Genomic DNA, 27,756 nt, shown 5'->3' with positions numbered 1-27,756 from the left:
ATGACCTGAGCTGAAGTCAGACACTTAACTGAGCCACCCAAGAGCCCCTAAACAGATTTCTTAGATGTAGAACAAAAATTAAGTCTTCCACCTACCTCTAAATGCTCTCCATTTCTCATAGCCTAACAAACTAAAGACTGTGTTTTGTGTTAATTACAGAGAACAAACTGTTGGTTACCTGGGGAAGGGATGTGTGTGTGTGTGTGTGTGTGTGGTGTGTGTGGAGGGTCATGGGGAATGGTTGAAATAGGACATAGGAATTAAAGACTAAAACCAAACTAACTAACAAAACTTCATTTTGTTAACCTTATAAATAAAACATCCAGTTATTTTACTAGCAAATGGGTTTATTTAGGAAAAGCAGAGAATTGCAGTTCAGGTTGTGCAGACTATGGCAAAACCATAGGCAGGTCTGGTGAACAAAGGAGAGGAAAGGAATGTTCTTTTGTAGAGAAAGGGAGGAATTGGGAATGCTTTGATAAATCCATGGAGTAAACTAGGAGTTCTGAGATGTAGTGGCTTTTCATTGGCTGAGTTTCTCATTAGCTGGGCTTCTGGGCCTGGAGAGTATTTCTTTCAACTTCTTCCTGTTGGGGATCTACGCTTGACAAAGGGTGATAGGGCATGAGAGCTTCTCCTTCTGTCCTCCAGACTCTATTCTAAAAGAGATTTCTTTTATTCAGTTGTACAGTGTCACTAGCTAGGGATTATTGAAGCTACTTCTGTTACATAGATTCCTGTGGCCTCCAGTCTTATTCAGGATTCTAAATTGCTTTTCATAATTAATGCATTTCTTTGTTTAAAAATTACTTTGAAATACTTTTAGACTTGGAAAAATGTTACACAAATAAAAAACATTCTCCCATCCTTTGAGCTAGCTCTCCCAAAGTTAACATCTTATATAACTGTAACATAATGAGTGAAACCAGGAAATTGACATTGGTACAATGTACTAACCTACATGCCTTCTTCAAATATTACCAGTTATCCAGTTAATGTCCTCTTCTGCAGTCCAGGTTCTAAACCAAGGTCTCACATTACATCTAGTTGTCATGTCACCTTAGTCCCTCCCAATTGGAACAGCTCCTTAGTATTTCTGGACCTTGACTTTTGAAGAACACTACCGGTTATTCTGTAGACCATTCCTCAATTTCAGCTGCTTGGATCTTTTCTTAAGATTGGATAGAGGCTATGCAAAAATGCAAAAATGATGCAGAAATGACATTGTGCCCTTTTCAGCCCATCATATTTCCCCTGAATTCAGTATATCTTGTTACTGGTGATGTTAATTTTGATCAGTTGGTTGTGATGCCATCTCCAGGGGTTTTCTGATGATTAGTAAATTTTTAAAGCCTAAGGGCCAGCAGACTATATCCAGCTCCTTCCTGTAAAGTATGGAGAACTTTAGGCTAGGTTATTCAAGCAAACTATGGGATCTAGAACTCTCTCATAATCACTGTTACCTCGTAAAAGTGTTTCATGATTCTTCATTGCATTTGTTTCTCACACAGATGTAATGAAATAGAGAATGGTGTTTATTATCAGGGTAATGTAGGCAATCTATCCCCTCATCTGAACTTTTTGTATTTAGTAAAAATTACTCAGATTTCTTGTATAGCTATAGACATCCCATCTTACTAATGGATATAGGCATGGAATTTGTTACACTCCTCAATCAGGAGTTTTATGTTATTCATCAATATGTCAGTAGTCCTAACTTAGTTCAAGGTATATATTAGGTCCTTATCCATGATTGATAAATAAATAAAAGCACACAAGTCTGATGTGAATACCCGGAATTAAAGCAATACCATATCTTCATTAGGCATATATTTATGATGGAAATTACAATAAAAGTCAGCTCTGATATGATATAATGGTTTGTAAATTAAAAATAAGTTCTGTAGATGATAAAGTGAGCAAATCTACTTTGGCTGAAATGAAGTGGAAGCTGGACTGAAAAGAAAACCAAGTGCAGCAGAGAAGCATATATCTGCCAAAGTAAAAGTCATTGGGAGAGGAGAATGTGTATTCCACTGGTGAATGATAAAGTTAGAGCTTAGTTTGAAGTGACTTCTGACTCAGAAACTAGTATTCTCTCCAGTTCTCATACAAAATAGATAGCAAGTAGATCAAACTGGGACCTTGTTGGGTGGAGAATGACAAATATAGCATGTAAGCATGAAGATGGTCAATGAGAGGAGCTAAGATTAAAAACAAACAAAAGAATATTTCTGGTTTTACCTTAAAATTACTATGAATTGTATTGTTTGTATGTGGGCTTCTATTTTAAATATGTGATGGAATAGTTCAAAATAACCACATGCACTTTTGTGTTCAGGATTCAATTCTACTGCTAAGGGCAGGAAACGGTGTCACTGTCAAAAGTTATAAGGCCTTTCTGTATAGAATAGAAGTGATTATGGCATTAATAATAAAGATTTGTTTTCTGCAACTCTGTTTGGTAATTTGGAATCCATAGAAAGAGCCGAAGGCAGGGATAGCTTCTGAGGCGGGAGGCTTACAATAAAGCTGTGCAAAGGCCTCACACCTTTTAAAGACCCAGGCTACTCTGAAAATGTCAGAATGTGAGTGAGTCATTTCTAAGTGTCATTACAGAAACTTTCCAGTCTCCCAAACCAGTCCGGGAAAGCATCATTAAAAAGGCTCTAGGAATAATTGAAGTGAGGCCTTGATTTGTGAATTTTAGTTATTTTTCTAACCCAGGAGCAGTCATTGGATCTTAGCTTTTCATTGTATTGTGGAAAAAGACCTAAGAATAGAGTTGGATACATACCCTAACCATCTGTGTGACATTGAGAAACCACTTGATTTCTCTGGGCCTTCATTTTGTCATTTGAAAAGAAAAGGGTTGCTTAGTTATCTCTATGAACATTTCAGCATTAAATCTATGCTTCTGTCACTTTTTTTAACATTAATTTTTGACACCATAATTCTAATAAATTCTTGACTCTGAAAACCTAATGAAAGCCATTTTTGCAATTAACTTTTGAAAAAAAAGTAAATTTAAGTACATCACTAGTCAATTGCAATTTTTACTGACTAGCTAATAATTTTAAGAATTTATTGGGGTCTTACACAGCTTATCTTATGTTCTGTAAAATAAGATTTTTCTTAAAGTACTGGAAGGTGAGATATCTTTCCTCCCCATCCCTGCTGCCTATAGCTCTAATGCAAATTGATTACTGAATTACTTGCAAGAGACTTTTTAATAAAGTTCACTTACTGCTGGAGGAGGTCTGGTTTCAGAAGGGAGGACATAAGCATTTGATGTTCTTAGGGTTATTGGTTGTGGGATCGCTTTGCTAGGTTTGATTTTTAACTTGAGATCACTTTGCTATCTTTATGAACCTTTTCCTAATCTGATTGGTGGAAGGAATGCCACTTACTTGTTTTTCTCTTCAACAAGAGAACTTAGACTCTAAGAGCCTTTTAAAATTTTTCAGGACTTACAACTTGATCATGGAACAAGCTTGGGCAGCTCAAACTATTGAGCTCAAGTCTTCCTGGAGGGAATATTTTCTAAATAACATGTTTAGAGAAGGAAATAATAGGTTTTTTTTTTTAAGAAAGTAGATTGTAAAGGAGCCACTAAGTGAAGTGTTACTTATTGCATAGATTTTCAAAAATAGTATTCACTGGCTTGAGAACTACCTCTAAATATTTAACTACTTATGTGACTTTGATCTTGTAAAACATAAATATAATTATTCTTGTTTTCATTTTTCTGCTCATTTTTAAGGTTGCCAGTAATCCATGCTTTTGTTATGGTCACCCTTTGCAAGATTTTTTAAAAATCTAAAATAGATGGTGACATGACTGAATACTATTTATCTGATATTTTGCATAAGCTATCTTGACTTGATATATTTTTTAAAATATTTATTTATTTTTGAGAGAGAGTGAGAAGGGCAGACAGAGGATCCAAAGCAGGCTCCACACTGTTGGCACAAAGTCTGATGCAGGGCTTGGACTCACAAACTGTGAGATCATGACCTGAGCTGAAGTTGAATACTTAACTGACTGAGCCACTCAGGCACCGCAACCTGCCCTGATATTTATCTTTAATGGGCAGGTCCTACCTGTCTGGGATAAAAGGGTTATGTGTTTTAAGTTTTATATTCATAACTCCATTCATATAATTAGCAATTATCAGATGTCCAACAGATAGGTGAGCTTAAGAATGTTTCTTATTTCAATTAATTTCGTTATAAGACAGAAAAGAGAATGACTTATCCAAATAATTGTAGTTGGCATCAGTGATTAATTCAAGACCAGTGAACACCATTCATATCCCTTATGTGAATGCTGCCTTTTTAAAATTGTACAATGCAAAGTCTGTGCATTATTTATGGTATTTCTAAATGAATGTCTAAGATATGGGCAAGGTAGGTCAGCCATGAATCCACTTATATTCTAAAGAATTACTTCAGTTTTTAAAGAGAAACACTTGTTTTCAAAAGAATGAATATTATTTTTCATGTAGCCTACTCTTTCCATAAATGTCAAAATATGGAAATGTCACATATCAAAATGGGAAATATACATGATGCATTTTTAAATATAGTGTTCTTCCCAAGATTGCAGAATATAGATTATTTATTAAAACATAGACTCTAGAAAAATATGGAATATTTATAGAAAAAGATTTTTATGTGTATATCTACTTATTCTGCAAGAGAGTACACACACATACACACAATAGGGAAGGGGTAGAGAGAGAATCTCAAGCAGCGCAGAGCCTGATGTGGGGCTCAGTCCCACAAACTGTGAGATCATGACCTGAGCCGAAATCAAGAGATGGAAGCGTAACCGACTGAGCCACATAGGCACCCCTATTAGAAAAAGATTTATATTAAGAGAAAAGTTTTGGGCCAGTAGGTGAAGGGAAAATTTCCTTACTTTCCTTGTGAAGTGCATAATTACTGTTGAAATTATCTTTGAGAATAATAATTCCCGACCTTATAGGAATCATGATAGCTTTTTGCTATTCCATTTTCATGATGGTTTTCTTTTGATTGAAGTTTCTTATTGAATAATATGCAAACACTACTTTCTATTTTAAAATGGAATCTTGGCCGAGTCAGAGCTCAATTTTATGTAGGCCAGTTTAGTGGAGAGAATTCCTCTGCTTGCACATCTCCTAGTCTATTGTGGAATTTGACTGATTCAGTCTCCTTTGATCCCAGGAAAAGTTTGGGAGATAGTAATTGTCAATGCCTATCAATTGTCAATGAGAGTCTCTCTGACTCTAACAGCATCTCTGACTTGTATAGCGTTCAAGAACGTTGTGAAAAAACCTTAACTGGGTTCATGATTGACGTTTAATAGGTAGCATGTGGACAGTGGCCCTGTCCAGTGTCACTTTCAGAAATCCCATTGCACAAAAACAAGGTGCTCACAATGTAGAGGATTTTTTTTTCCTTTTTCTCCATTTGCATTAAATTTAATAAATAGTCAACATTCTTTTAAATTCAGTAAATTTCCATAATTCCTTAGCATCTAGGATTCTGCTGGAACACACAAGTCGCCATATGTAAGAAACTTCCCGTTGTTTGTTCTATCCTGAATGTCATTATGAGATACTTAGAAAAGACTCTCATTGTTTGGGAATTACCTAAACTCTTCTTGACTTTCTTTGCTTTGGTCTAATTCAAACGATAGAGCCAATATCAAAGCCATTTTAGTGACAAGCCATGCTTCTTGGCCTGATTCTTTTATTAAGGACTTATCCTCCTCTCTTTTTCATAGACATATAAATAAATCCTATGTCATTTTTTTTCTTCTTTAGCCACTTATTAATTCTACCAAGTCTGTGTCTTTCATAAGAAGGCACAAATTATGACATAGAGTTTTTATTTTCAATTTCTTTCTGTAGTTTTTGTTCCCCTGTAGGTGAATAGCAGCATTGAGGGCTGTCTCTAACTTCTCAGAGTTGGTAATTGTTGTTACTACTTTTTTTGATGTAGAGTTGATTACATATTATAGGTAGGAACTGTTATTACTCTGATTACATTCACCTCTCCTAATATAATGGCCACCTTTCCTGAGTTGTTATTGCTCCTATATGAAATTTTAGAAATTAGGAAACAATAGTGCTCAATTTCATGATAAAATTCCTTGTGATCTTACAAAGAACTTACAGGAACTTAAAAAGAAAATGAGCTGCAATGAGTTGTTACTTTAGTGTACCTATCAGATTGTTAACATTTATTATTATTTTTTAAGTTTTACCAGTTTAGACAGTTTATCATGGTCAAAAAGAATTTGTATACAAAAGCATTGTTTTTGCTTTCTATGAACTTTACTCAAAAGATTGCCTCTACATAGATAGAAATTGTTTGGAAATTTTAAATTCAAATTAGTCTCTTCATAAGTTTATTGGAGGAATAAAAGCTCTTCTTACTTTCATTTGTTTTATTTTAATTCCATCTGACTACCTAGCAAACTTTAATGGAAAAAAAGTGTTATATCCCTGTTAGATCTAATAGAATTATAGTGTCCTAAATGTTTCATGTTGGCTACACAGTGACATTTGAAGAATTACAGGCTTTCAGAAAGAAACTTTTATTCATACTTACATTAGAAGCTAATCTATTGAGAAATTGTTCATATAGCAAGGATCCCGAACAATCAATAATTGAGCAGACCTGTACATACCAGTTGTTTTTCTTTTTCAGAAAGGTTCAATCCATTTGGGGACATATTAACATTTACGAAACAAATGAAACAGAAGTAGGCACATTTAGGGAATGAATGGTTGGTAGTAAGACAAGAAGCGGAGGGAGGCTTTTAGGTAAATAGATGTTAAATAAAATCTAAAAATCATTCTTGTTATATAAGAAATATATCATTTCAGTTCAGACATTAGAACTGAAGGGCAGTTCAGACTTTAGAAATAAGAGCCCATGTATGATATGTACAAACATTTGTTGCCATGTAAAGTATGTTGACACAGATAAATTTGCCTCTGATTGAACCAGCTCTGTTAATGAATTTGGAGTAATACAGATGTGCTATACAACTTAAATATGGAGGTTGCTGAAAGCCACTTTAAGTTTGAGTCATCCAAATATTCAGCAATGTGATGGATGTTGAGGTTGATTTGCAGTAAATCCATTAGTAGTCATGGCACTGAGGTGTTGGTGATTGTCATATAGAAACATGCATAAATAATAAAGGTGAACACATTTCTGTGTCGTTAAGACCTGGAACTGTGATTAAGACATGCAGTTCCTGCACACTAAATTCACTTAATATAATAAACCATGTTTCTATAACAATAAAATTAATACTAATAAAGCTAGATTGCAGTTCATTTTATGTAGATTTACTCCTTTATTTAACAAAGTGATTTTTTTTGCATCATGCTATAAATCTTACCATGCTAGATATTTTACGATGATGAACTAATATTCTTTTTCTCATGAACGCTCCCATGTGATGCAATTTAATATCCTTCTCATTGTCAACTGCTAGTGAATGTAAATAATAATATAATGGGTTTATGTGAAAAAAGTGCTAATCCCAGGAATGAAGTACTGGAAAGATTAATAAAACCTGAGATGGAGGAAAGTAATTTCTTCAAAGGCATTTGGCTTTCACACAACTTTGAAATGAATCAAACTTTTCTAAAACTTTTTATATTAAAACAACAGTGTTGCAGTGTTTGTTATTTTATATATGTTTTTCATTATTTTATAGTTTTAACACACGCATAGTTCTACCATACACACCATCTGTTCTCTGTAAAAATTTACTGGGTACTTACCATATGCCAGGAACTGAACTAAGGTGTGACTGTGTGGTACTCGTCTAATTATGACAGAATCTCTATAAGGTGTATAGTGTTAGTATCCTCATTTTTTTCAGGTGGAATATCCAAGACTTAGAATAAAAAGCTTGGTCAAAGTCCTTATACGTAATAAGTGATTCAGCTGGAATTTGAACCCAGGTCTGTTGAGAGCTTACACTCTTAATTTTTTAGGTACCTGCTCTAGAAAAGACATCATGTCCCTGGTTCTGAAAGATGTGTGCTAAGTGAAGTAGATTTTGAAAATTGAGTCATATGACTCCTATATTTTATTGTGGGACTATTCTCACATTTTTAAGGTTACCAGGATAGAGTATGAGGTAATTTTTTTCATCTTGCTGAAATATGGATATAAGAACATAGGAGATTTCGTAGAGTTTTATATGAAATGATTTTTTTAAAAAGAAAACCAAGATGCTTATACAGGTGGCTAGAAGTGAGCTGTGGACAGGGAACTGGACATCTTATTCTCTCCCGATTATGGAATTATGCTGATGAATACCAGACACTGCACTATCAGGCATATAGAAGAGGGAAGAGAGATTGCTTTCCAGATACATTTGGAGAAAAAAAGATGCTAGAAATAATTGCATTGTTTGACACAAGATAGTACAGTTGTTTTTACTTTGTTTTGGTGAAACTAAAAGAGCCAGAAATCACTGTAAGGAGGACAGAGTGGTTAATAGCATGTTAGGTGTCAGGTCTTAGCACTCACTGAAGTAAGAGATGAAATCAAATCTCGAGTAACGATATTTGCATTGTGACATTTATCTTCCTGAAAATACAAACCTTTATTATCCTCGGATTCTGTAGCTGAGCGACTGGAAACTTTCATAGTTCCATAAGTTTGGGAAGTATACTCTAAACTAAATGTTAACCTACATATATTAAATGTTCTGTCACTTCACATTTATATGTTATTTTTCTTTTTTTGAAATCCTTGTGAGGTGAAAGGACAGTATATGATCATGAGGTGCAAATGTCACTTTATGGATATGAGACATTAGAATATGATAACAGTCGGCCTTGATAAATTCAGACTGACACATCCAATTAACTTTTTCTTGACTGTCTTGTTATGATAACGGAAACCTTTCTGTAATAAAAAAAAAAAATACAGGAGTAGGAAACTGGGTGCTAGGTTTCCTATGGCTCTGCCACTTAACCAAGCTTGTAACATGAGATAACAAATCAATCCTTATGATTAAGTTTACTCAAATGTAACATGGGGCTACTGCTTACCCTACTTTCTGGTGCCCCCCCTTTTTTTCTAAGGCTTATTTATTTTTGAGAGAGAGAGAGAAACTCAAGCAGGCTCAATGCTGTCAGTGCAGAGCCTGCTGTAGGGCTTGAACTCATGAACCATGAGATCATAACCTAAGCCAAAATCAAAAGTCCGATGCGCTACTGACTGAGCTACCCAGGTGCCCTTACCCTACTTTCCATACAGAAGTAGAGAAGATGAAAAATTGTTGTGAAAGTGATATTTTTTAAAAAACGTTTATTCATTTTTGAGATACAGAGAGAGACGGAGCATGAGCAGAGGAGGGGCAGTGAGACAGGGAGACACAGGACCTGAAGCAGGCTCCAGGCTCTGAGCTGTCAGCACAGAGCCCAATGCAGGGCTCAAACCCAGACTGTGAGACCATGATCTGAGCCAAAGTCGGATGGTTAACCGAGTGAGCCATCCAGGCGCCCTGAAAGTGATATTTTTAATATTAAAAATCGTTACGTAATGTAAGATATTTTGCTTTCCACCGCCACCTTCCTCTGGTGATTGTGGAAGACATCTGATTTCTCAGATATGATTTACATTGTTCTACAGCATCTCTGGTTTTGAATATTTGTCTTAATTCATGGAAACTACATAGTCACTAAAGGACAAATTTAATGAAAAGGAGGAAAATAAAATTAATCAAGTTCCTGCTACTCAGAGGTCACCACAACATTCTCCTGTTAAAGAAATCTTCACTTTTATATGTTCTTGTCCCATTTTTATCAATGTGGACTTTCTTGAAACATTCAATAGTTAACCATCTATAAAAATAACCAAGCTGAAAAATATGTATCAAATAATTCTTGCTTATTAATATCCTGAGTAACAAGCTACTGATGATGTAGAACATACATGGTCCTGTAGGCTCCAGCATTTCTGATACACAAATCTCTCTATTCTGAGTGTTCTTTATTTGCACACTGCCTGGTGCCTGTGAAATATAACTTAACTATATTCCACATGAGAGAGATAAACTACTTTCATACATTAGTATCCAAAAGAATTAATAGAGAATACTCAGCTTCTCTACCATTGCTTTCTAACAAGATTCTGTTTTATCACTTTTATTTTTATTTTAAAAAATTTTTAATGGTTTATTTCTGAGAGAGACAGCGTGAGCAGGGGAGGGTCAGAGAGAGAGAGAGGGAGACACAGAATCGGAAGCAGGCTGCAGGCTCTGAGCTAGCTGTCAGCACAGAGCCCGATGGGGGCATTGAACCCACGAACTGTGAGATCATGACCTGAGCTGAAATCGGACACTTAACTGACTGAGCCACCCAGGCTCCCCATTATCACTTTTACATTCAATGTTATCGCGACATGTTTCTTGTGTCCCATCTACATACCAAGGCCTTTTTAAAAAAAAAAAAATATTTATTTTAAGCGAGCACAAACATGAGAGAAACGAAGAGAGAGGGAGAGAGAGATAGTTCTAAGCAAACTCCACACTGTCAGCACAGTGCTTAATGTGGGACTTGAACTCAGGAGCCGTAAGATCATGATCTGAGCTGAAATCAAGAGTCAGACCCTTAACCAACTAAGCGACCCAGGTGCCCCTACATACGAAAACCTTTTTACCCAGTCAAGCAGGAGGCATATTGCAGAGGACTTTGGAAATGTTTCAGACAGAATGCATACTGCTGTAGTCACACCTTTTACATATAAGCCTCACTTTTGGTCTCTTGGTAGAAGCTTTTTTTTTTTTCCTCTATAAACACAAGATGCTTTGTGGCCTAAAATTTTTTTAATGTTTATTTTGATAGAGGGAGAGAGCACATGCACAAACAAGGGAGGGACAGAGAGAGAGGGAGAGAGAAGATCCCAAGCATGCTCCATGCCATCAGCACAAAACCCAACACGTGGCTCAATCCCACAAACCACAAGACCACAGCATGAGCTGAAATTAAGAGTCAGACACTAAACCGACTGAGCCACTGAGGCACCCTTGGCCTAAATTTTAATATTCACTCTTACCATTTTCCTTACCATGTTTGACACATAGTGGGGAACATCTAAATATGTATTGCTATCATTTTTTTTTGTAAGGTTCTGTTACCCTCTACATACTGTACCCTAATGGCTGTTCCTGGGATAACTATGCAAATTATTTCTATTGTCCCTTTTAGTGTGGAAGAAGGTCTTTTCTTGTGTTTGTGTGTGTGTACATACATATCTATATATCTTTGTGTCTATGTATCTATATCTATATATCTTTGCATCTCTTTGCATATCTCTTCCAAATGTTCTGACTTAAAGATTTCATATTATTGCATTTGATGAGATAGGTTTCATTGTGGTGTAATGAGATAGGACTTCAGTGCATTGGATGCTTAGTATAAACTTGTTTGAAATGAAAATCTTTTTAAAGTAAGATGGATTATTTAAAGACATCAGCACCATAAATTAAAATTTGAACACTCACCAAGTGAAGCTATGATATTCCTACTACTATAAGACAAGCATTTACTTTTGAAGAAAAAAAATGAGTCTCTTTTGATGCTTGATAGTTTGACAGCTACTAGATATTGCTTGTTAAATAAGATCTCGTTTCTTATCAATGAGCTCTGTTATCTGTATTTTCCTGACATGACTACTGGGGCTGATGACTATTTATCCATTAGTTATCTGTCATATGTGAATAGACCCTTTCCCCATAAGAGCTGGTTCATAGTGTATTTGTTGTGATTTGCTTCACTGTGCTGTATGACCCTGTCACATGCACATGCAACTCTTGTTTCAAAAACAAGTTGATACATGTTTCTGCTCCTTTTGGAGCCAGGCAAAGTCATTGTTTCCTGATAAGCCATTTCTGAAACACTGGCAGGGAGGAAAAAAAAGCCAATTAGATTCCATGCTTGTCCAACTCAATGGAGAAAGTAGTAATGTCCTGTTTGTTCTGGAACACCTGCTGGTAGGTTTAATGAGTGTATTAAAAACTGAGCTGCCTTGATACTTTTAAAAGAAATCTATTCTCTCCCTTGAGCCCGTTTGATTGAAATCTGTTATTTGATTACTTTTTTTGCTGTAGTTCAATTTTTGTTTTTCATTTTTGCCATAGTATGAATTTAATCCTTTACTGATATGTCAGTGTAACAGACAAAGGAAAGTTGTGTGCCTGATATTTGGACTAATTGATTTTGGTTTTTGTTTTCCAGCTGGGACAACATATATCTTTAGCAAAGGTGGTGGACAAATCACGTATAAGTGGCCTCCTAATGACCGGCCAAGTACACGAGCAGACAGACTGGCCATAGGGTTTAGCACTGTTCAAAAAGAAGCTGTGTTGGTGCGAGTGGACAGTTCTTCTGGCCTGGGTGACTACCTAGAGCTGCATATAGTAAGTACTTTTAAAAATAAGATTCACCTTTTATTTTTTACTGTTAGTTTTTTTTTTTTTTTTAATTTTTACAAATAACTTCTACTTTGCCTTTTGGAAGTTTCTCTTCCCCCAGAAACCAGTATACTTTGGTACAGAAAATATAAATATAGTCTAGAAGTAATAAGACCTTATTCCTACCATTGTTGCTAAAAATGTTCTTTACAATAGAAACTATAGTTTTTGGTTGTTAAGCGTGAATTCTTCTCAGTTCTCTGTTCACAAAGATTTATTTTGGTATGTTCTTAGTGACTTTAAGCAGATTTGCCAAATTAATAAACTAAGTTCTTGCCTAGTTTATGCTGTTCCATCTGACTAGAAGCAGGAGGTTGTAATACTGGTAACATCAAAAGATCTGAATCCAGTGTGCTTAGTTCTTTCCTCACTTGAGAAAATAATTTTCTAGAATTAGAGGCAATGTATGAGAGAGCAGAAAAATTTAAGGCTATTTAGGGATATCAAAAAAGGTGAAAAGATTGTTTCTGTGCCTTCTCATACTCATTTTGATACATAAATATCAAGAAAGTCAATAAGCTTTTACCATTAATATCCTGGGACCACTGACTATTCCTTTTGCTCCAAGCTCTAAGGCTACTATGAGAATTTAGTCTGCATATCATAGATGGCAAATAATAGATCATGAATAAAAAGCTGTTTTTTAAACTTTTGCCATAACTGACTATAGCTTGGGGACTCTGCCCTGTATTTCTGCATTGAAAGAGTTGCTAATTTGTACAGTTGTAATTCTTTATCTTTTTATTTTATTAAGGTTTTTGTGAAGTATGTAAGTCTCTCCATTTCTCTTTTTATCTGTGAGGCATAGTTTATGTTTTCTGTCTCATGGGATTATGTAAATTCGTTTTGTTTTGCTTTTGTCCATCCCTATAAATTCACCCTTTACCAGCACCCATGCCTCAGAGGACAATTTGATTAGGTCCAACACCTTCTTTCCTCTTGGAGACTGGCCTTCAGGCACTCATCCTAAAACAATTAGGAAAACCACCAAACACCAAAATACATTATCACAGACTTTTGCAGAGTCTTACTTCTCAAAGTTTTATACATTTATTTTCTTAATCTTAGTTTTCCATTAGACTCCTCTGATTTCCAATAAACTCAGTAGGGGTTTGTACTGACCACAAAAGCTAAATTCATTGCTAAACTTAGAAATAGGAAAAGGAAACACACACACACACACACACACACACACACACACACACACACGCATGCACGCACAACTCAGCACAACCATTATTGAACTGCCGTAAATTTTCAATTCAAAATGCAGTTGTCAAGTGGGAACCCTGGGAAAGTAATTTCAGCTGCCTTTCAGTAAATATCTAACAATCAAAATTGAAAGCATCTGGATTTTTATGGCATCATAAATAAATGATCAGTTGAGATAAACTTAACTAGTGCAGTGAGGAATCTTGCTGTTTAGAGTAATCTCAACTTTCTAAGTATATTTGCTCCACTCTGATTTAAGCCTTGCCACTTCAAAAAAATAAATAAATAAGAAAACAAGATCTTTTTCTCCTGAAAGAAATTACTTATTGATCCATCACCAATTACACATTTATCCTGAGAAAAGGTTCTACAGTTATCACTCTCAAATCATAAGGGGCAAAGTTACTGAATTACTCAAACCACTGTTGTTTGTTTTATGGTCAGAAGGTTTTAGTCTACAAGAATGGGTCTTATTTTTTCCTCCAAAACTGGTCATATGTGGGTTTAAAAGTCCCTCTATAATAATGGATTGACTTTCTAGGTGTCCATAGCAACCCAGTACCTTCCACAGCTCCTTTACTTGCCGTGAATTTCTGACAGCTGTCCTGTTAGGGCCTCTTTCTTTCTGAATCTCCTTCTTCGTTTTGCTTGGCTATTTACTTTAGATTCAGTATTTGTCTCTATACATTCTCTGTCTTGGATTTGCTATCTTCACACTTTCCCTTGATCTGAGAGTTAGTACTTGACTGGGAAATGCAAAATGTATATTGGTTCCCTGGGCTCACTAAACACCCTTGTTGGTTAGCCCTACTCCTCCTATATCAATTACTAGAATCTGTCTTAGTCTAAATCTCACTAACTAAAACTTACCTCCCTCCCTTTTTTTCTCATTGCATACAAATGGTGATCAGCCATTAATGAATTAGCAAGTTGCCAATCCAGAAATATTTTCTGAGCAACCAGTATGGCCTAGGTCTATGTTAGGCTCTATGAATACAAAAATAAATGATCTCAGCATTTAGTAATCATCTCAATAAATAGTTGTTGAATGGATGAATGAATGAGCCAAATGGGATCCTGGTCACCAGATAGCTTAGATTATTTACAGCAAACATGACTTCTCCCAATGTGACTCCATCTTGATTCGCCTCAGTTTTTTCCTCTTGCAGCTTTAACTTTCTTATCTGTATAATGTTTGTAAGCATATAAACAGATGATTGGTTTTTAATATAAAGAATATAAAGACACTTCTAAGCTGTAGAGTGTTATACACATTTGAATTAGTAGTTTTAAAGACTATTTAATCAGTATTGAGTAAAATAATTCCTGGAAACAATAACAAAAAAGTTAAATTCATTAACAAATAATTTATAAGGCATAACTAGAAATTTTACCAATGATGTCACTCTAGAAGAACCATCTCATATATGCCAGTCTGACAACATTAATTACAGATTACTTAACCCCTCTTTGACTTACAGGAGAAAGCCAGTACAAATGTGTCCTCACTCACTGCTATGAAATATTAACGTGTACATTGGTTCTGACCGGGGGAAATGTGTGGAGGGTGGTGGAGAGGAAGAGTGAAGAAAGTTCTTTGAAATTCTTTCATCTTGGGAGCATGAAAGAGCATTGCAAATTTGATTAGTGAATTGTTGTACATATTTGCTGTAAGTGTTTCTTCTTTGTACTTTGCTGGGTTAGAAGCCTTATTTTTGAAACTAAGCTTTTAATTGATTTTGATTTAGAAATACACCTTTTGATCAGCGGTTTTAGTGTAGCCTAGAAGCATAATATATTTATAGTAAATATTACTTGTCGCAAAATAACTTATCAATATCAGTGGCAAGTCAACACTTTCTCATCTCTCTGCATCTCTACAATTTATATTGGTTTAATAAATGTTGTTTAGTAAATAAATATTATTTAGAATGTTTTATACTTTTTAATACCACTCTATCAAAACTAAATTCAAAAGCATCTGTAAAGTCAGTGATTATACATAAGTGCAAGATAAAACCCATTACTCTTTCACAGGCTTTTCTTAGATTTAAATTATGTTCCAACTGAAAATTTCTTTGTAATCAATAGGTTCACCTATTTTAAGACTTACACTTTACCATGTAATATTTAAATTTGACTGTGTTAATCATATACAGTATATATTTTATTTGGTTTTGTTTTCCTGGTTCTTATGTGAATTAGAACATGTGGCCTCTTGGGCTAGAATATTGAAAGAAAGACTAAAATGATGTCTTTCTTACTATGTGTTGTAAAATTCTTTTTCAAGCTTCTAAGGTATAAAAGATGCAAGTTATCTTTGAGGAAAATGGAGGAACTTATGGTCACACTTCTATTGGCTTAAGTGCTATCCAGATATCTTAAAACAGTCTCTATTTTGGGGACAGGTGTGATCAAGCACATTATTACAGACTATTTCCCTCATCCTTTTCCCTTGGAAGTTAATTCAGTTTCTCAGTTTCTGATTTACTGGTTGTCACTTTTGGTACATCAGTAACTCTCTGAATTTGATTGGTAGATTTCTAGAATTATTTCCTTTTTTGAAATTCCATTGCTGTGAACTTTAATAAAAGGGAACTAAAACAACTGTCTCTACATACACGTATTCAGTCCATGTACTTATCAATTAGAATTATCTTCCTGTATCTATTCTGAATACTTTCCAGACCATTCCAATCAGGTTAATTTGGTAAAATGTTTCTTTGATTCACTTGTTCCTCTATTAAACACATTGATGTCTCCCAATTATGAACAGGTTAAGAAAGGCACATTTTATGCCTAATGTTTAATGTCCTCAACATTCTGATCTTAATTTCCATTTTCAGATCCATTTTGTCATAATTCTATACTTACCTTTTTACTCCAGCAAAATGTATTAATCTTCTTGTTAATGAACTTCTTGTCACTACTCTGTATCTAATTCTTCCCAGAAAGTTTCTTCTCATTCTGTTTCACTATCTCAATTCTGCTCAGTCATCAACTTCTCTATTCAAATGTTGGGTATTTTCAGGGTGGGATATTGTAGCCTCCTAAGCTAGCAGAAAGAAGTCTAGGGCTCAGGAATCTCCTTGGAAGAGCTGTTGAAACAATGCCTGGGGCATTACCTAGGCAGAGAAAGTATTGTGCATAGTTTCTGCTGCAACCAGTGATCACTACGCTTCTGACCCATTCCTTTATGGTGAATGTCAAGCTATTTTATAGAATAGTTTCAAATCCATTCCAATTTAGGTCCTGATGAGTTGCCTTAGCAAATCTTTTCTTAGGCCAGGCTGCCAAAACAAGAGACCTGTTGTTGAATCCTTTCTAACTATTGACTCTATTTTCATTTCTGCTGTGGCTCCCCTACTTTCAAGTAACATCTCTTTTGGTTCATTCAGCACATCATTATTGATCACCTATGGTGCAGTTCAGACTGTATTTGTTATCCTTTTCTATATAACAAATTTACCTACAATTTAGTAGTTTAAAACAAAAATTTAGAGTCACATATGAGTGGGGGAATCCAGAAACAGCTGAACTAGGTTATTAAGAGATTTCTAGGAGAAGATATGGTTAAGAGCTCCCATGCTCAGAACATACCTGATAGGTTTATTCTTAGGATCCAGACAGGGTCCACCTGTCTGAGGAAGAAATGATGAGCAACATTGAAAGCATATGAAAACAGGTTATTAAGGATTCTGGTTTTGCAGAAATCTAAATACAATATAGTTTGATGGAAAAAGAGTAATGAAGACATTGCTTGAGGGTTAAGAACTAGGGAATGCGTACTGAATTAGGAGTCATTCATACAATTATCAGAAAAATTCCTTTTATTACACACACAAAAAATACTGACAGCCATAAGCAAAATGCATGAGAGTAACAGAATTTAAAAATGCAAACAGCATAGCTAAACATGTCTGCCACAGATCAGGAAACAAGATGAAAGTAACACTGTGGCAATGGAGTCCCTATTAAAGCTGATGCTGGGCCATTGCAGACAGAGGCAGCTCATTTCAACGAAGGAAGGGGAATGACCTAAGTGAATATACTAGGGGACACTCAAGTTAATAGTAGGCATAAATAGTCTACATTTTAAATCAGGAGGAGAGAACTGGAGATAATGTTCACTGAGCTTCAGAAAGTTATTTTTATGAAAACATTTTCAGAGCTGTGAAATCTAATTTATGTTGTATTGAGGAGCTTACTTTGGGAGGTAGTATGCTGGACCTCAGGATTCTTAGGTCAAGACAGAGGAGGCCTGCACCCTTCTGTAGACCAGGTGGATAAGCTGTTTAACTTTCTGCCAACAGATGTAGCCCTGGAAGAACATCCTGCCATGAGGCTTCTGAGGTGACACTTTAAATGGTCGGCTCTTCCCATCAAGGAAAACACTTCCTCCTGAACGTTGCCATTCGAGTCTTCCTGCCCAACAAAAAGTAGAAACACAAGATTGACAGACCAGAAAAGCTCTTTGGTGATAGATCAAAACTTAATTGATTCTTAGAGCTTTTTGGTCTGTGACAATAAGTCATTCTTAATATTGAATGTTATATAAAATTCAGAGTAGAATTTTAGCTTGGAAGTATAGACTGCTCCCTCCTGAATACACATCTTTAGTACCAACTTTCCCTCTGATGACTATACTCAGCATTTCCACCTGGATGTCTCATGGGCACCTCAACTTACCACCTTAAAAATGGAACTCATGGGCATCTGGGTGGTTTAGTCAGTTAGGCATCTGACTCTTGACTTCAGCTCAAGTCATGATCCCAGGGTCCTGGGATTGAGCCCCGCATTGGACTCCATGCTGAGTGTGGAGCCTGCTTGGCATTCTCTCTGTACCCCTCCCCTGTTTTCTCCTCCCTCTCTCAAAATAGATAAATAAACTTAAAAATTTTTTAAAATGAACTTATCATCTTGCAACCACATATCCATCTAACAATTACAGATTAAAACCTGACATCTCCCCAGTATTTACTCTTATGGCCTAATCTGTTTCTCACCAAATTCCACAAATGTTTCTCATAATATTATGGTGGAGCTTCAAACTGATAGACTGAACAGGGAATCTATGCTCATCCCTGACCAGTCTTATTAGCAGGTGAGAAGTTGAGACACAGCCTGGCAGAGCAGGAAGTGTTATAGTCATGGGCAGATAGAGTTCCGGGATCTGTCTTTACTCTCCCTGCTATTTTTCACTAGGAAGTATTCTTTCTGCTTGTCAACATTGTGTACACAGGCACTTGGTTACTTTACTTCCCCTGGACAAAGTATAGTCAATTGTCTGGAAAAGAATTGGCAAAATACACTTTATTATTTTTTTTTTTGTAGTCTTTGTGCTCTCCTCTGTTTTTGTTGGCAATTTTGTGACTCATGCAAAATTTTGGATTCAGAGTAAAGTGATGGAATTAAGTTCCAATGGCCAATTCTTCATTCACATTGGATAGTGAGATGGTGAACAGCAGTAAGCATTAGGAAGGCAGGGACTTTGATCAATTTTGTGTACCTTTGTTTTCCCAGAGCCCCGCTTGAGCCTGGAATTTAGCAAATAAGCAAAAGAAGAAAAAAATGTTGAAATCATCTTTTGGTTCTACAAGTTCTGCCAATTTACACTGCATGTGTGCATTCTGAAAATGTTCTGGGCCAATAGGTCAGTGCTGCTCTAGTCAAGGGCTTGGTCTCCTTCAGGATAAACCAGTTTATATTTAACTTCTTAGGGGTGAGTTAGAGATGCAAATCTGCACTAACTACTAGCATATTTCTAGTGTATACACATTGCATCTTTACAGATTGGGATCTTGAGGTGAGTGTCTGGTGTATCATACCTTATCTGGCTCTGTTGGAGAACTACTGGTATATGGTACAAATACCTCAAAAGACAAGCTCCTTCGCTGTCCTTAGTGAACACTTATAATCTGAGTTTATTTTCCATCTCCTGGTGCTGCTACTTCTACTGCAATTCATACATATTCTTTCTTTAATTCATGCATTTGACAACCCTTTCTTTTCAAAAAATGTTCATTTATTTATTTTGAGAGAGAAAGCATGAGTTGGGAAGGGGTAGAGAGAGAAAGGGAGAGAGAGAATACTTAGCAGGCTCTGCCCTGCCAGCGCAGTCACTACGGGGCTGGATCCCATGAACTCTGAGATCATGACCTGAGCTGAAATCAAGAGTCAGACACTTTTAACAAACTGCGCCACCCAGACAGCCCAACAGACCTTTCTATTTTATTTTTCCCCACAAGTACCTTCCAAGACACTGGGAATACAGAGTAAAGTGAGTCTGGGTCTGACCTTAAATAGCCTCGAATTTAATGAATACCTTTCATTTTAGTGACATATTAGCCACAGAATACAGATATAGGCTGGTATTTCAAACTTTCATGCCATAAAGGCACAATTAAAGGTTTTTAAACTCCATGAAGCAGTCTTTAATGTGGCTTTTGATAAAAAGCAATTAATAATAGTAGAACTATTATAAGTTTACATATATATTCCATCTATATTCAGAAAAACCCTATTGGAAAAAAAATTATCCTCATTAGGTAAGCAAAGAAAGGAGGCACAAGTCACACAGCTGGTGAGTAAAGCCAAAACTTGAACTCAGACTGTCTGACTTCTGAGTCCACGTACTTAACCTCTGGGTCTTTGTGTCACAGGCAGGTAAGAGTACAGGAGGCAGTCCCTCCTCGATTTACACCCGATGACTCTGCTGAATGCCATTTTTTAAAATCAGACAACCTTAGCTCTTAGACTAACACACATCACATGAATTACGGAGTCTTTCAGATTATCAGCTACATAAACCACCTTCTCTAGTTAAATAAACACATGGAAAGTTATCTGATTGACTGACTGCCTCAACCATTTTGCAGTTAGCTAGCCAAATTTTGTAATTAGTCTGCCTTGTAAGTTTTGGGGCATACATATTTTTTAAAGGCTCAAAACACAATTTTCAAAACTATCTATACCTATAATGAAACGGCAGACTGGAAGCATAGACTTCCAGACAGCTTTGTTCATGTTTCCTTCTTTTTCTGAAATATTCCAGTTTCCCAACTCCTACCTGCCCTCCTCTCCTTCCTAGCCTGGTGAGTATGTATTCATCTGGATCATGTATTTCATATATTTGTGAAGCTTTCCTTGGTTCCCTAAGGCAAAACTAATCCTTCTTGTTAGTTACTACTCTAGTACTTTGTAATTCAGTGATATTACTTACCAAGCCAGAGCTCTTTGTTTATGTGTCCTTTCAGCTCATTAAACCATGAACTCTTCAAGGTCCCTGACCATATATTATATATCTTTATATCTCTGTGTTTTCAGACACCGGCATGGTGCTTATTAATACATGTTAATACTGCTTATTGATGAAGAAATGTATGTGTGAGTGAATGGAACCTTTCTTTTTGGCTTGTGGCCTCCCCTTCCCTCCTGCTGGTAGTTTTCCATTGTAGGTGTAGGAGCTCACAAGATGAACGCTCTCCTTGGAGCACAGTATGAAGTAGACTCCCAAAGGATAATGGTGAAAGCATGTGACAGTGCCCTGGGACTCCCCATTTACAACCTATGGAGGCTTACACACTCAAGGCAGAGGCAAGTGCTGGGACTTGTCATGAGATGGTCTCATTATCCACATGATATTCTCTGAGGGAAGGAAGACGTCTTTCAGGTTAAACCATTGACCATCACCACTTTCAGGTTCAAATATTCCAAACAGGTACTCACTTCCCTGAGATTTAGTCAAAGCATGCCTTTTATCTGCTGTCTGTATTATTTTGGATACTCATATAAAAACATCTATGATATACTTCCCTGTTTTCTGACTTGATGAGAAGAGATGAATCCAACGGGAGAAAGAGTCCAGAGAGAGAGAGAGAGAGAGAGAGAGAGAGAGCTCTCTGTGTAATCAACCTCAAGTTGATTAGGGTGTAAAGGGTAATCATCCACCACTAATTGACCATCCTCTTTTTTTTCTCCTGCCTCGCTAACATCTGACATGTATTTAAATGATGGAGGTGAAAGCTCTAAAGAGCTTTTAAAAAATGATTTTAATTAATATATATTAAATGCTTGAAGGTATTGTCAATTATCTTTTTTTTTTTACAAATAGTTTATTGTCAAATNAGGGATGCTGAGCATCATTTCATGTGTCTGTTGGCCATCTGGATGTCCTCTTTGGAGAAGTGTCTGTTCATATCTTCTGCCCATTTCTTCACTGGGTTGTTTGTTTTTCGGGCGTGTAGTTTGGTGAGTTCCTTATAGATTCTGGATATTAACCCTTTATCTGATATGTCATTTGCAACTATCTTTTCCCATTCCATTGGTTGCCTATTAATTTTCTGGGCTGTTTCCTTGGCTGTGCAGAAGCTTTTAATCTTGATGAGGTCCCAATCATTTATTTTTGCTCTTGATTCCCTTGCTTTTGGGGATGTGTCAAGTAAGAAGTTGCTGTGGTGGAGGTCAAGGAGGTGTTATTGTCTTATCTTAAGTAAGGTTAAAATTTCCCACTGAAATCAGGCTTACCCTATTCATTTGCTTAGTAAGAACAACAACCAAACAATACTATTTAGCATGTATTGAGTGCTTACAATGGGCCAAACACAAAACACTTTGCATAAAAATTGTATTTCATTTGATATTCACAATCACCTATTGAGGTATGAATTATTATCTCAATTTTACAGATGAGCAAACTGCATTTATAAATAATTGACCCAAATCACATAGCCAGTTCTGACTTCAAAGCTGCATTTTTCTTTCCTGCAAAGAAAAATTTCAGGCTAGCCCAGGCACTTTTTCAAATGATCATGCAAACCAATTTCCTGACCCTAAGGCAGTGAGTCTTTACTGTGCATTGCATTGTAAGATTCCTTAAGCCTGGGCACAAGGTGGGATCTCTGTGTCCTTCAACAAGAATTCACTAAATGACAGTAGAGTGCCATGATACAACACATGATATTTTGTATTAAAATTCTTTGAATGGGTGGAATTGTAGGCGTCATTGCTGGTTTTTTAGTTTTGCCTAAATCTAGGGCTAAACTAATACTGTCACAAGACTATTGGTCTTCTGTGGAGATGAATATAAAAATAACCTGCAATACGCTGGAAACTGGCTGGAGAGGCAGCTTTCAGCCTTGCCTCACGTTCTGAAGCTAATGCATAAAGCCTAGACAGCTTGTCCTACTTTTTTTATTTTTTCGTCTTCCTCCCTCCCTCCCTCCTTCCCTCTCTTTCTTTCTTTTTTTCCTTCCTTCCTTCCTTTCCTTCTTTCCTTCTTTCCTTCTTTCTTTCTTTCTGTTGAGTTGAGTATCTGTATCTCAGCATGTGAATGAGGGGAGAGATAGGGAATTCATCTATTGCTTGTATTTTTTCCTGATTGGACATCTTCCGGACAGAAGTCTTCAAAGGAAAAGTATGTCACCCCATTCATTACTGTCAGTTAGCAGTAAAAGCCAGGCTTTGGAGGCTGTGTTTTCCACACAGCATCTGCAGAGAAATGGGGCTGAAATGTTAGCAGTTGTATGTGACGTGGCGTCAGGCAGCCTGCCATGTAGGTTTCAGAACTGAGCTCACTTGATCTTTAAAGGACAGACCTTGCAGAGAAATTTCACTTGTAGAAATAGGTTGTAAATTCTAGCCCCCCGCCCCCAATGCCTGATTCAAGACCTGTGGTTGGTCAGTCATTTGTAACTGGCTATTGAAAAAGTGTTGGATAAATAAAGCAGCTGGGAATGCTTTTTAGTATTTCAAATTGAAACATAGATGTTCATTATTATGGGAGGACCATAGTATAAGTATGATCTTCATAATTAGCTTTCAGTGAACTTTCTCCTTAGTAGACTGTATTTCTATTATATAATTGTATTTTTAATTTAATGGCTGTTTTGTTTTGTTTTTTTGAGGTTTTTGGGGTGATTCTTCTGTCTAGACATAAACTGGATTCAATAGATTAGTGATACACAGAATTGGGTCCACAAGGCCAATAATATTTTATAAAAGACTGTTCAGAGGGAGTTGAATTTTATGCATAAACATATATATTTCTTTTATATATGTGTAAATAGTTGTATATTTACTTACACACCTGAACATTCCTTAAAAAGATAAAATGTTTCCGTATGATACATACTATTCTGCAGCTTGATTATTCTTATTTAATATATTTTGGACATCTTTCCATTTTAGAGCATATAATGTCATACTTACCTCATAATATCCTATTGCATGCATATACTACAATTTATCGACTGTTTTCCTAGTGATGTATATTTTGTTTCAGAATCTTTCATATTACAAAGTTAAAAATTTTCTGAATTTTGTACAAAGATTATTTCATATGTATGACTTTTTAGGAAGATCACGTCTACAAGCAGAACCACTATATTTAGTGCAGAATTGTCCTTTAGGAACACGGTACTGTCAAACACTCCCACAAGCAAGTATGTAATTATGTCACAAGTGGGACATTTTAATAAAAAATGCCCTCATCATTTCTTAATAATTGAACTATGGAGGTGCCTGGGTGGCTTAGTCAGTTGAGCATCTGACTCTTGGTTTCAGCTCAGGTCATGATCTCACTTTTGGTGGGTTCAAGCCCCATATAGTGAACCCCTTTGGGCTGGTGGTGTAGGGCCTGCTTGGGATTCTCTCTCTTTACCTCTTTCTCTTTCCTTCCCTTGCTCTTCCTCTCTCTTTCTCTCTCTCTCTCAAAATAAATAAATAAACTTGAAAAGAAATTATGTTGGCTTAGAGATGATACAAAAGCCCCTTTAGCTTTGGACACAATTTTTTCTTATATTCTGACAACATTCTCAGAAGAGCAGTGAGCAAAGGAGGCTGAATAACAGGTTTATGAATCATGTAGCTCTTTTCAGGAAAGCACTGCTACATAGTTTTCTGGGAAGAGACAGACAGGCAAGAGGTTAATGTCCCAGTGGGAGGCAGTACTCATTTCAGAGTCTGCCTCTGTGTTCTTCACCTTCCAACACATTCCATAATTCTTCATTTTGCCCCTAGTCACTTCTTATTTTGATCATTCAGTCCCCAGGACTTGTGCAACAGCAGTAGTACGTGACAGGCTTGTAAATACATTAATATTGTCAACATTATTGTGGTTAATCTTAATATAACGAACAGAGTAACAACAGAGAGGTTCTGCTATTAAGCATTCACTGACGCAAAGATGTCTTACTCTCTCAGCCCTTTTAAATGAGAAAGTTCTCCAGCTCACAAAGTAGATTACATCAAGGGATCAGCTCATATGTTGCGTACCATTTGGTAATGGCTAAGATTAAAATGAAAGAAGTAAAATGTTCAGAAGGGGAAAAAAAGATGCAGCTATTTAAGTTTCTCAAATTCTACATGTGATTATTTACTTGAGTCTTATTGTATCCATTATGAGCTAAATCGCAGCTGATAGAACCACATTTAAAATTAGAGAATATTTTAGTTAGCTTGCCATTTTTCATTAGTAATGCATGAATATAATTTAGGCATGTGAAGTAAAACCCAAATTAAAAGATAGTTTTTCTTTGAACTTTTTAAATTGGTTTCAAGGTGCTACCACCTTGAGTTTTACTAATGAAAGGTAAAATTAAAACATGTAACTGTGGAGTTTAATAGGCACTGAGAATATTTGATAATGCCACGGCTGTCTATATTATATTCACTAACATATTTAATAGCTGAACAGATGCATCTTGCTATGACAACACATGGTACTAAGCAGCAGGGAGTCCCGTTTGACAAGTCAGTTTTTATTTTATTTCTTTATCCCAAGCTTACTCTAATAATCCCAGATTTCAGTGTGTTTTGATTTGTTAGGCAGCAAGCAGATAAGAGAGATTCTGTTCTCTGTTGCTTGTTTCCAACAGGTTGTTTGGTTTCAAGATACAAAGCCTGTGAGATTCTATAATAAAATAACTGGGCAAGACTGGGTAGGACGTACAACACACAGAACGACATATCACTAAAATACATGATTTGGTACAAAATGGACAGACTACTGTCTTCAAGGAAGCTCTGTACTGTATCAAGTGGAAGCATCAGATTAGGAAGAAAATTCTAGCAATCAGCCTGTCAGTAAATATTAGTTATGTGGTAAGCAGGTTATTTAATTGTGGCAGTTTGTGTATACATCTTCTAGTTTTTTTACTCAACTAGCAGTAGCTCTTGTCAGCAGATATACCCAAGGGAAATTGGAGTTGTTTGGTGTTGCAAGATTCGCTCTCTGAGGATCAATTCTTTGGAGCCTTCCATGAGCTATTTTCCAATCCTTTAATTGCCTGTATCTGGAAAAAAAAAACTGATATACATTCTAAAGCTAAAATAAGATGACTGTCTAGCTAATGTATTTTGAGATTCACAGAAATATGAGGAATTGATAATGGACCATTTGAAATAGAATCTACCAAAGATCCTATGCAGCTACATGGAAAATTGTAAAATTGTTGAAATTTGATACATTTTATTGAACTTTAAGGATTTCTGGTGTGCTTTGTGTGGTGAGGGAATTATACTGCCATGAAATCTAAAATGTGAAAAAGCTTTGTTTAAATCTGATGGACTGTCCTAATGCAATTATCAGTTATCTGAAAGAGACAAAGCATTTGCAGTTCTGCATCTTTATCGACCATCTACTTTAGCAGGGTCTGCATAATCATCACCCAGAATCTGTTTAAGCACTCACAGTGTTCGTGTTTTCCTGGCCCCATGGTTATTATGCACAATCTATCATCGTCTCAACAGTTCACACTAATTCAGTGATTTTAGGTAGCTTTCTAGGTGTGCACACCTGGGAGAATTGATTCCTTTCTGATGCAGGAGTGGTGAAGTGTTTTCCCCTACTGAGACCTCTCTCTCTTATAATGGTGAATCTGAGGGAGCTATGGTTAGGGCATTGGACTGACTGTCTGTCAGTGTGACACATAATTCACATAAGCCTGCTGCAAGAAAATATTCCTAATAAGTGATTCCTTCAACATCTGTTTTCTGACCAATAGGACTGAAGAGCTGGAATATCTTTAAAGTGAGACAATAGGATGAGAGGTTTGCATACCCTGGATATAACCTTGTTTTTCCATTTTCATACTAAGGATATAGGCATTTCTATAACCAGTTAATTTACACCTGTTCGGGTTGTTAAAAATAAGGAGTTAATGTAAGCCTAAGCTCACAGGGCCTTTTCATCACCTAGGTTTGATGACAGATTTTTGTTAAAATTCTCATATTGTGACTAAGAGTTCTTATTTCCAAACCCAGAGTCTTATATACCAACCAGAATGTTATTCTCCCTCCCAAAATGGTACATAGGAGGATGATATTTAAAATAGTGAAAACTGTGTGGATAACATACAGATGTAGTTAGTCACAAAACAAATGATCATCTTTGAGGAATTCTAAAGTTAGTTAGATAGAAAGACAGCTAGATGTAGCTATTTGTCTTCTGCTATGCCTGAAGGAGAGATGGCTCTAAGCCCATTGGAATATAAGGAAAGCATATCACCCCAATTAAAAATGCAAATGAATCTTTGAGACATGGAAACTATTCACTCAGAGTAATAAAACCTGTAACCACTGGAGTATTGTATATTTGATGAACATCACAGTGAAGCCAACAATTCATAGGATTTATTCAACGGAAAATAAAAAAAAAATGTAAAGGCTGTTGGTATGTCTCTCTAACTATTTTCAAGTGTGGAATAAAATTAAATGTTTTTGTAAAGGGCACTCTTGACTACTTTGTTTTGCATATATAAAACAGGAATCTCATTGCTTTTAAGTTAAGATGAACTAAAATGCTACTAAGTCCAAAAAGTTGAGATAAATTTTAGTATCTGGAAAGGTCATTCACTTAGATGTTCATTTGTTTTCTTACTCATTAAAGACTAGAGATGCCTGATTTTTTAAAATAGGTATTCATTTATTTTGTGAGAGAGAGAGACAGAAAGTGACCATGGGGGAGGGGTAAAGAGAGAGGGAAGGTGAGAGAGAGAGAACCCCAAGCAGCTTCCATGCTGTCAGTGCAGAGCCCTATGCAGG

The 27,756-nt window shown here is 36.1% G+C and overlaps 1 protein-coding gene across 13 annotated transcripts in view; it reads left to right on the top strand.

Moving 5' to 3' along the window:
• Positions 1-27,756, top strand: part of NRXN1 (neurexin 1) — a 1,134,059-nt gene that overhangs the window by 809,379 nt on the left and 296,924 nt on the right. For all 13 annotated transcript variants that reach the window (XM_077749163.1, XM_077749167.1, XM_077749165.1 and 10 more), the window contains one exon: positions 12,266-12,447. In XM_077749163.1, coding sequence (XP_077605289.1) covers positions 12,266-12,447 — 182 coding nt within the window. The remainder of the gene's footprint in view (positions 1-12,265; positions 12,448-27,756) is intronic.

Source organism: Crocuta crocuta, unplaced genomic scaffold (assembly GCF_008692635.1).
Source record: "Crocuta crocuta isolate KB4526 unplaced genomic scaffold, BGI_CrCroc_1.0 scaffold118, whole genome shotgun sequence".
NCBI classification, from domain to species: Eukaryota; Metazoa; Chordata; class Mammalia; order Carnivora; family Hyaenidae; genus Crocuta; species Crocuta crocuta.
The sequence above is the reverse complement of the archived record's forward strand: the minus strand, read 5'-3'. Positions and strand labels throughout refer to the sequence as shown.